Source organism: Dioscorea cayenensis, chromosome 4 (genome assembly GCF_009730915.1).
Source record: "Dioscorea cayenensis subsp. rotundata cultivar TDr96_F1 chromosome 4, TDr96_F1_v2_PseudoChromosome.rev07_lg8_w22 25.fasta, whole genome shotgun sequence".
Taxonomy (NCBI): domain Eukaryota; kingdom Viridiplantae; phylum Streptophyta; class Magnoliopsida; order Dioscoreales; family Dioscoreaceae; genus Dioscorea; species Dioscorea cayenensis.
Genome location: NC_052474.1, coordinates 9,279,879 through 9,290,573, shown reverse-complemented (window position 1 = coordinate 9,290,573; position 10,695 = coordinate 9,279,879). Strand labels below are relative to the sequence as shown.

Genomic DNA, 10,695 nt, shown 5'->3' with positions numbered 1-10,695 from the left:
TTACGTGTTTGAATGCTTGATTGCTAATGAGGCGAAAGCCCTAGCTATCATGTTTGGTGTGCTATGTGATGAGAAGAAATTCTCACTTTAACAAAGACATGCAGCAATTCGAGAGGATAGTGAGTATACCTATGGTTAAGGTACCTTAGAGACTTCATCTCCCACAATTATTCCGAGTGAGTTAGTGATAATCTACATGCTCTTTGCAATTATGTGGAGTGGATTTTAGGAGAAATCGCATCTCTACTCTGTGTTAAGATTGGGGATAATCTCTCTCTCTCTCTCTCTCTCTCTCTCTACGGTAGAAATTATCTACTTAAGAGATTGTCATTATCTCACAGTAAAGTTTCATAGAGTGTTAATGCGATTAAATAGATGTTTGTATCAACTCTGCACCTTTTGAGTTACTCTTCGCCTAAGAAATCAGGGTTTAGTATAATTCTGGAAACCTCTTGGTTCAAATAGAACTGCATGTATAAACAACCTTTATCCTCCACTTTTTAACCCTAGAGGGATGCTATGCCCGGACATCATTTTCTTCCTTGACTTCTCTCTTATTATTTTTTGTATTTTCTTATCTTTGCTTCCTTCTGTTCACATACGCAACATTCGATCACTTAGGCTATTTTTAAGGTTTAGGGTTACTACTGGTATTCACTTTCTTCCCTATGGACCGATACTCTGCTTTATGCACATTTTATTATGCGATTGGCACATACACCCCTATCACTTATCAATGTAAGGGGGAAACCATGAGTTCTCAATCAATTGTTCTTTCTATTACCAAAAATAATGGGATTGCAATGGTCATCTCTAGAAACGAAGAAGATATATCTATCAAGAAATCATATATTTTTTGTTTTTGGAGAGATTGAGCTATACAGTAGCTAAAGTTACCAAACAACTAACAAAACAAAACAAAAAAAAACTAGAAGTCAAATCCCACAAGGGGGCAGCCTCTAAAAGTCAGCTTGGCAACTCCAGTCCTCTAAAGAAAAGGGATAACTGAGGATTTCGTTGTCCAAATTAACAACGCAAAAGTATCAGCAATGATATTATCTTCTCTAGAAATCAGCTTTGATTCAACCCCCCGGGCATCTAATCAACAAGTTGTGAATGCTGCTTAAAACATTAGTGAACCTCCAAGTGGTCGATCTTTCCTCTCTACGGATGCAATCTAGGAGACTAGCGCAGTCAGTAAAAATCTTCTCTAGAATTAAGTTTCAGCTTCTGCAATGCTTCAAAGCTGTCTCCATACCCAAGGCTTCAGCTTGCACACTAGTTTTGGCAACTACAGCCATAGATCCTTTAAGAATATTAGTTTTGAAATTAGCAATGATCAATAACCCAAGTATAGCCCAATCATCAACTCCAGTCCATGAAGCATTAGAGAAGACTGAAATAGACAAAGTGTTGACTGAAGATACTTCCCTGAGAATAGAATGCTGAAACCTAGAATAACTCGAAGCTTGATGAATTCCATTTTGGAAAATTTTACAGGCATCTTGCTTATTGTTTCCAAAAATGTGATTACATCTATCCTGCTAGATTGACTAGAGACAAGAGTCAATGAGAGCTTTAGCAAAACCATCACCTTGAGCACAATTGAATTGGTTTAGGTGCCAATCTCCCGATGTGGGGTTGTAGAGAGTATGAAGACTAATACCCAAACAATTTACCATAAGGCTCTAACAACCTTGAATTTCTCTACATCTCCAGAAGAAATGATTAGCGGCTTCTAACTCTAGACCACATAAAACACAATTAGGTTGCCCAACATTAAGTCTTTACAAAAAAGCATAAGTGGGAATTTTTCCATGCAACATTTTTCAAATGAAGAATTTAACTCTAGGAGCAATTTGAAGCCTCTACACAGCCATCCAACCTTTTCAGTTACCATCCTGAGATCTATCTTGATTAAGATGGTGGTATACAATAGACACTAATTTGGATTTGGAGGAAGCCGGCATCCAAACACAATGGTTGGGCTCTGCATCACTGCAACTGAGCTTAGACAACCTAGGCCAGCTAATTTTATTCCCAAAGAGCGCAATAATCGCATTGTAGCTCAAAGAACTCCCATTAAGCAGGTCAGAAAAGGAGATATCATCCAAGGGCCCATGCATATTGATAAGAGTGGGCTTAAGAGCAAAAGGAAGATCAAAGCACCAAGGATCCCTCCAGAAATCAATGGAACTAGAGTTACAATTATCAAGCCAAAGATTATTTTTGATAAAAGCAGAAATTTTACAAAAACTTTTATAAACCCAAGAAGACTTAGCAATTCTTTTGAAATCCCACAGATTGAAAGACCCATAATTCAACTGGAAAATTAGAACCCATAATTTTTTATCATCATTAAGCTCAGGGAAAACATTTTTAGACATAAAAACTATTTTGAAGTGACTCAAATTCCTAATACTTAAACCCCCCTCAGATTGATCAAGTGTAATAGTATCCCATCCAACTGAATGGAGGCCACTACTACTGCTAATCCTATTCCACAGAAAGGACCTGGCCATCTTAGAGATCTTATCAAGGATTGTATCAAGGACACCATAAAAATACATCATATGGACAAGCATAGGCAAAAGAGAACTATTGATTAGGATAACCCTACCAGCAGTGGACAACCCACTATGATTCCAGGAAGCAAGAGTATTGGAAGTTCTTGGAAGCTCTCTTAACAAGAAATTTACAATGAGCCACAAAGAGACTCTTGGGGGACACAAGCACTACGAGATACTTGAAAGGAAAAGAAACCCATAGGCATGTTCAAGATAGCTTTAATGAAAGTCAAGACCTTCTTATTGCACCAAGAAGAAAAGAAAACAATGGATTTGGTAGGATTTGGCTTCTAGCCAGTAAGGTTGGTATAGAAATTATGACAGACAAAACAATTTTTGGCTGTAAATCTAGAAGCTTTGGTGACAATAATAAGGTAATCAACATACATGATATGATTAAAATTCCTAAGTAACCTTAAGTCAAAACCTAGGAACAAATTCAACCTAAGGCTGTAATTTAAAATGGATGTCAAATTTTGAGCAACTAGGATGAAGAGAAAAGGGGAAATAGTATCCCCTTGCCTAATGCCCTGCAAGAGTTGATCCAATTGCTAGTATGCCATTGTTAATGAAAGAAAAACTAGCAGAAGAAATACAAGCCTTAATCCAAGACACCCAGATCTTTAGAAAGCTCATTTTAGTAAGAGTAGCGAGAATAACCTTCCATTCTAAGGTGTTATAGGCCTTTTCAATATCAACCTTGAGGATCATCGAAGGGGGATTGGAGTAATCATTTTCAATAGAATGGGCCACTTCCTAAACGGCAATTATGTTATCATGAATAGATCTACTAGACAAAAAACCAAATTGCTCTGAATCAACAAGTTTATAAATAACCAACTTAAGCCCATTGGAAAGAATTTTAGAAATAACTTTGTAAGACACATTGCACAAAGAAATCAGTTTGAAGTTATTCACTTTGTTTGGGAGAATCTTTCTTGGGGATTAAGGTAATGTAAGTCCTCCCCCAGGATTTTTGGTAATGATGAAGTATGGAGAAAATACAGAATTGCCGAACACAAATGCTCACCAACATCCTTAAAATAGAACCTATAAAATTCAACATTGAGCCCATCTAGTCCTAGGCTCTTGCCATTAGCCATAGAACATAAAGTAGAATAAATTTATCTTTTAAAAATAGGAGCAGTGAAAAGATCCCTATCTTCATGAGATAAGACATTAAGGTCTGGAGGAAGACTCTCAAGAATATCAAAGTTATAATCAGAGCTAGAAGTAGACCATAACTTAGAGTAAAAATCATTGAAACAATTTTCAATGCCACTTTGAGTAGAATAAAGTCTTCACGAACTGTCCAAGATAGCAGAAATTCTATTCTTATGCCTACAAGTATTGGGAAACTTATGAAAGAAACATGTATTCAAATCACCCTTCTTAACCCAAAGTAATTTAGCACATTGAGCCCACCAAATAGAATTTTGAGCAAGAAGGACATTGTGTCTATTATAAAGGGAATGAAGGTCACTACCAACAAGAGCATTAGGGACAGATGAATAATCTAGTTGCTCTAAGGCTTTTATGTTATTCTCTGTATTCTTGATGTCCACTTCTAAAGGAGAAAGATTAGACCTTCTCTAGGAAATAAGATTGTACTTAGTACAAGAAAAGTGAACCAGGGCATATATGTTATTTGATTTTGTAGTAAGGGAAGGTGTCCATGTTGTTTGATTTCGTAGTGTTATTATTCTTCAACGCAGAACAGAATACCAGTCCTTGGGAGTGAAAAGTGAAATCAACTCTAGGTTGCTTGATTTGTATTTTGAATTCTCAGTGACAGTCTGGATTTTTTATTACAGTTGTGAATTTATATCTTCTATTTCTTATAACACTCTGTTTCTTGGTGAATTCATGGAGCCATATTGGGATATGTTTCATGTATGTTGTCTTCAGACATTCTTCTTTCTTGCATGTTTGTGTTTTTCTGCTGTGCTTGTTGAAATCCTGCCTCTTTTTATGTTCTTGTTTTGCAGAGTCTTCACCATGTTGCAGAGTATCATGGTGTTGCTAGAGCCATTGGTTATTATTATCATCAACATTTATAGTACAATATTATGGCTCAACAACAACTGGTGATTGAATGTCTGAATAAGGTTAATTTTGCAGTCTTCTGAAGATTTGGAATGTGAACAAATGCACTAGGATTGTTGGACTGTTTAATTGCCAAGGCGCGAGCTGGTGCAAGGTTGCTAAGAAGGCACCGATCCATGACACCGCACCAGGCACTCTCTATGGCACCGCCCTGCATGATATGCAATGCTGATATTCAGATTCATAGAGAGTAATAAGAAGACTCTTACAGCAGCCTTGGCAAGTGCTTTTGCAAGATGATCAACCACTGGCAAACCAGAGGAATTTAAGAGTTGTTCTGCTTGGGACCGGAACACAGGAATCACACTGCATTGTTAATAAAGCAAAGGCAAATATTGCCTGAATATGCTTGAACACAGGAACACAGGGATCACACTGAATTGATATCAAAGATAGTTGTGATAGCTTCAGCAGCTTCAAAACCAGCTGATTCAGCAATGTCAGCAGGCTGGGGTGCAGAAATATGCTCAAACTTCACACCAGATTCTCTCTATTCTGGTTATGCAGTGCTTAAATTTTGGTTCATAGTGTAGGATAGCAACTCCACTATTGCCTGAATATGAATTCATAATTAATTAGTCATCAAACCTCACTTGGATAATTAATTGAACATCATTAATGTCCAAACCTCGTGCTACATTTGTGGCTACATTTGTGGTCACATTGAAGTTGAGAAGCAAATAAAGTGTTAATTAAGTACCACATTGAAGTTGTGGTCACATTGAAGTTGAGAAGCAAATAAAGTGGCTACAATTGCATTAAATACCAAAAATCAAGTATGAAACAAATAAACATAAGGTGTTAATTAATTATGATCAGCTAAAAACAAAACTTGTCTAGGAATATATTAAGAGATCTTGCAGCACGTACATATGTATATTATGATGATCATCTTACTAAGTAACTATTGAGGTTTAATATCCACAAAGGCTAGCTAGCTGCTTATACATGTGTGAGATATATATATATATATATATTATGTGGTAATTAATGAACAAAACTCATACTTAACCTTTGACTAGAACTTTATCAAATCTGAATTAAAGGTAAAGTCTTTCAAATGATATTAATTACCATGAGATTTAAATCAAAGCACACTTGAAGACAAAACAAACCACACAAACCATGTCATGTACTTAATTACATAGTTTTAAATTAAGGCATAGAAATTTAATTAAGTAGGTTTTTAATTATATCTTACTTAGCAATCCAGAGCCACGGTAGTATATACGACAAAACAAGCTCAACTAAAGCATTTTCAACAATCAGCCAATGTTGTGAGGAATAAATGAGAATCAACAATAAGTAGAGAAATGCAGTCACTAGTTCAGAGAGATGAGATCAAGCATCAAGACAGAATAAAAACTGCAGTGATTGTAGGTGACAAAATTTTGGCAGCAATAATTAATATAAAATTGCATCAGAATACCTTCTGCTTAATTGTAAGCGCATCAATTGGATCCTTTTATGTATCATTACAAATGGAAAATTAGTGATTTCTTCCAATGAGCGGAGAGTTCCTGTGGTTTTTTTCGTTCATTGATGCACTAATGTCAAACTTTGAAATCAAGTTAGAATTCACCAAACCAATAGGATAATGCTCTAGAATTCATCAAAGAGCGTAGCAACTACACGAACCAGCCACATTGACAGAAAGAAATACAGGATGCAACAAAATGATTCATGCTTAATGTATATAGAATCAAAACATATGCTCAGATTCAATAGTAATGATTTTTCTCCCATCCCCCCACAACAATAAGAGTAGCGGTTGGCTACTAGGCTATCCAAGCTACTATGCCATCGTTGTAGAGAAACGAGGGCAGGAGAGAAATTTTTAGGGCATCATCATTGCCTCTATACCTTATTTCAAGGCGAGCCGGGCTTTTGTCCCAAGAATTTCAGAGAACCAGCCACACGAGAGAGAGGGGAAGCAGGATCGGGGGAGGAAAGCTTCTCGTACACCATCGATCTCATGCCCTAGCTTCTCGTGCACCACCAATCTGGCCGCCGCTCTCTATCTCTTGTGTACCACCGATTTGTGCCATAGTTTCTCTTCAAAGCCAAACAAGAGGGAGGTAGCGGTCGGGAGCGGGGAAGGGAAGCGAAGGCCAGGAGCACAGACACAAACGAGATGGAGAGAGAGAGAGAGAGAGAGACACGAACCAGGGCCGATCTGTGCCCTAGTAAACGGTGGACAGGAGCGGGGGAGGGAAACGAAGGCCGAGAGCGGGGGAGGGAAGCGGGGGTTGGTCGCGGGGCACAAACGAGAGAGAGAGAGAGAGAGAGAGAGAGAGAGAGAGAGAGACCCACACGCTCAGGGGCGTTTTGGTCATGGTAATCGTAAAAAGATTACCACGTGTTACGTGTAATCGAAAAATATTATCACGCTTTAGCATCTGCACCGGTGGTAATGTGGATGGCAATATCACATTACCAACTTATAAATATTACCAAGAAAATGGTAATCCTATTACCACCAAATTTGGTGTCTATCTTGGATTACCATGGTAATCTTATAATTTTTTATATTTTAACAAATTGATTACTATGACAATCAAACACAGTAATGAACTATTCCCGGTAATACAAGTTCCCAACCAAACATGGTTATATTAAATTACCGCAAGATTCCCAACCATATAACATTCCCACTCATATTACCATGGTAATCTCGTTACGTGGTAATATGTCATTACCACGAACCAAACGGCCCCAAAAAACACAAACTAGAGCCAACCTGTACACTAGTTCTTTATCAAATTTTTTTTTAATTAAATAAAAAAATCCACGTCACCAGCCACATCAGTCATGTGGCTGGTTCGTGTGATTTTTTCGCTCTATATAGCATTACCCCTTTTCAACACCCCCATTCCCCCTAAACAAAAAAAATTTATAATAACCCCCCTGGGCCCACCCAATCCTTTTTCTTGTATTCTTTCTCTCTAATGTTTTAAAATCTGCAGGGTCGACGTCCAGAATGAAAGTCAGAAAGTGAACCGAGAGGAATCATGAAGAGCATCTCCAATTATTTAAAAATTGGAAAACAAAACAAACAGTAAGTTTCTACATACTCTAGGACAAAGCAGAAATAGAGTCATGATCATCTCCATTGATGACCATCTTCATCAATAGTTCATTCCAAGTGTCAATAGGGCCAGGCAGGCACCAATGAAGGCAATCATTTTGAACTTTCTTCTTCTTATCACCATCAAATGGATGGTAAGTCCTGTAAGGACCTGGATGCCCATCAGGTCTCAACAGTGAAAGATGATAAGTATCAAGAAGCTCCATTCTCACCCCCATTCCTTTTCTCCAATGGCTGCAGCCTTTCCAAACTCCCTCAACCTCAGTGTTCCTCATCACAAGATCTACAGGATAACCATTGATTTCCCTTCCTTAAAATGGCTTAGTCCTGTTGCAGATCCCTCCATTGTACCACTTTCCATACTCAAAATGGTCTGGTGTCCATGTCCTAAAGATAACAAAGGGCTTGTGCTCAGCTCTGGCCATGAAATTGAGAGTCAACTGGAGTGCCTTCCTGTAAGGCTCTCCTACACCAAGTTCCCTGAGATTCTCATAAGGGCAGTTATGGCAACCAACGGCTTTGTTGTTCTCATACATGATTGCTGATCTATAGAACCACTGGCCACCAGAGATCACCACATAGTCATACTTGTTATACTCACTGGACCACTTGCTATCCAAGATGTCAAGATGAATATTTAAGGTTTCTGAGTCAATAGACTCATATTGAACAAGATATGGTGCCCAAATGACTGCAAGAGTGAAGTTGTAATTTGGACTGAACAATGTCTGGCAGCGGTATGCTGAGTCATGATAAGTCTCAACTAACTCTTCCACCTGGATTAATTAACAAGATAATAGTGAAATAGATTTGTGTGCGTGTGTATGTATATAATTATCATTGAAACTGAATTTTAAGATTGAATGTTGATATACCTTAGAGAGCATGCAAGTCAAGGACTGAAAATGATTGCGGAAAATGGAGTCGCCGATAAATACCCATGATTTATCACGCATTTTATTCAGAAATTTCACTGGATCAAAGGGAGGTAAGTCACAGTTACTTGGTTTCCATCTCCAGTAAAGGTAACCTGTGTCAGGCCTTCCATTCTTCATACAATTCTGATGATTTTGTATATGATTGCAGGTTGCATTGGTGTAAATTGGTCCTGAAGGGTTTGGAATCCACTCTCCAGTTGAAACGTCACATACTTCTGCATTGAAATTTGATGATTCACAATAAATTTGTTGTTAAAACATTTATAAAGAGAACTACTCTTTAACATTAGAATTGTGAGAGATTCATGCTACCTTTCTTTGGATGCTGTTCGTTCACTGCTTTCTCTAACGGCAATAAGTCTGAAATAATTAAAGACATCCACTTATTAAGAAAACAGTTAATCATTTTTGAGAACAGAGAGATCCAGTTGATCTCTGAATGTCATAACTATATAAAGTATCAATGTGATAAGAAGTAGAGAAACCAAAGATAGTACTTATTTCGGTCTCTGGTGTCAATGAGGTGAAGCTGTCAAGGAAGAGGTAGCAAGCAAAGCCGACCAAGAGAACTCCCGCAATGGACTTCAACAATATCTGCTTGATGCTCTTCGTCTTCTCATGCTCAAGCAATGGCTCTCTGCCCATCATCACCTTCTCATCTGCCATTGCTATCTCTTCACTCAAAGCACAACTGATACATACATACATATCGATATACACGTTTCTTGCTTTGGATTCTCTTGCAGTACTGAGGATTGTAGTTTCTTTGGATCCATGGCAATTCAAATACTCTATTGATCATATATTATTGCATTTTATGAGAGAATGGAAGAACAATGATAAATGACTGTAACACAAACATTATTTCTAACGCACACACTATGATAGATGATAGCACACACTCATCACTTGATAAATTTGACCTCTAATTCAAATTAAAGTTTGCTGAACCAAAGGCGATGTGAGAGTAATTAGATATACTCATTGTATTTAAGAGCTGTTATGCAAGGGAAGACAAACCTTAAAAGCTTCTGTTAAGTTTCCATGCATGACAAGGAAAGAGGATTTCTGTTATATATAGGCCTCATCATTTTAAGTTCTCTTTGTACATGTTGCATGAAACAATGCTGTTCATTTTAGAAAGCAAATTTAAAATGTTATTCACATAATGTATTTATCCAAATTATGTTGAACAAGACCATGTCTAGTACATATGTTCACCTTCAGAAAATGGATAAGCATACCAGTGTATGGGCAATATTAGTTTGTGCTTAATATATATATATATATATAATCCAAACATTGGAACATGGAAGAATATTCCTTGAAATTTCATCCAACACACTGAAAGTGATTTGTTGAAAAGCCAACACTAAAACACATGCGAATGTTTTGGATGATTCTTATTATATAAGCCAACATAATTAAGATTAATAAGACAGATTCACAATTACAATCTTATTATATAGTATTGAGCATCTTTGGTTTACTTTAAATACCAAATGGCATGTTATTTTAATGAGATAAACCATGTACATAATGTTGTATGATCACAAAGTTTTAATACTAAATAAAGGATAGCTATTTATAATAAGTGTGATTAGATGAACTTGGACTACTGTCACCAATAAGCATATGCTTGATTAGCATGTACAAGTAACATGCATAACCATACATAACGTTGGAACATTATGTTGAAGCACATGCAAACTTAGGAGAATGCATTTAAATGTGGCAATGCATTGTTCCTTTAATTTGTTTATAATGAGGACCGATGGAAATCATAGAAGTTATGTAAAGCATGTCAAAATTGAGAAATATATATATATATATATATATATATATATATATATATATATATGTGTGTGTACATACGTATGTATGTACATGTAAACAAAATAAGACATTCCTTGCGGTGAACATGCAAGACCAAAAGGTGTAATTAAATATAAAAAAAAACAACAATCAAGTGGTCTATTGCTTACCAGGTCCCCAT

The 10,695-nt window shown here is 36.9% G+C and overlaps 2 protein-coding genes across 2 annotated transcripts; both read right to left on the bottom strand.

Annotated features, from left to right (window-relative positions):
* Positions 1 to 3,089: 3,089 nt before the first annotated feature.
* On the bottom strand, positions 3,090 to 7,979 carry LOC120258673. The gene is made up of 5 exons (XM_039266121.1): positions 7,794 to 7,979; positions 5,048 to 5,121; positions 4,883 to 4,979; positions 4,747 to 4,824; positions 3,090 to 3,323 (listed from the first exon to the last, which is right to left on the bottom strand). The coding sequence occupies exons 1-5, from the start codon at positions 7,977 to 7,979 to the stop codon at positions 3,090 to 3,092; spliced, it is 669 nt and encodes a 222-aa protein (XP_039122055.1).
* Positions 7,980 to 8,072: 93 nt separating this feature from the next.
* Positions 8,073 to 9,365, bottom strand: LOC120258672 (protein trichome birefringence-like 26). Its single transcript, XM_039266120.1, has 4 exons — positions 9,197 to 9,365; positions 9,012 to 9,059; positions 8,637 to 8,914; positions 8,073 to 8,537 (listed from the first exon to the last, which is right to left on the bottom strand). Exons 1-4 carry the CDS (start codon positions 9,363 to 9,365, stop codon positions 8,073 to 8,075), a joined length of 960 nt encoding a protein of 319 aa, XP_039122054.1.
* Positions 9,366 to 10,695: the final 1,330 nt, after the last annotated feature.

Excerpts from the sequence above, each read along its gene's own strand:
- LOC120258673 (XM_039266121.1), bottom strand. The coding sequence starts at position 7,979 with ATGGGGGTGAGAATGGAGCTTCTTGATACTTATCATCTTTCACTGTTG. Across the intron at positions 5,122-7,793 it reads ATGAACTATTGATGAAGATG|CCTGCTGACATTGCTGAATC; the intron begins GTCATCAATGGA and ends TCTGCACCCCAG. Across the intron at positions 4,980-5,047 it reads ATCTTTGATATCAATTCAGT|TGTGATTCCTGTGTTCCGGT; the intron begins GTGATCCCTGTG and ends TTAACAATGCAG.
- LOC120258672 (XM_039266120.1), bottom strand. The coding sequence starts at position 9,365 with ATGGCAGATGAGAAGGTGATGATGGGCAGAGAGCCATTGCTTGAGCAT. Across the intron at positions 8,915-9,011 it reads CGAACAGCATCCAAAGAAAG|AAGTATGTGACGTTTCAACT; the intron begins GTAGCATGAATC and ends ATTTCAATGCAG. Across the intron at positions 8,538-8,636 it reads TGACTTGCATGCTCTCTAAG|GTGGAAGAGTTAGTTGAGAC; the intron begins GTATATCAACAT and ends TAATTAATCCAG.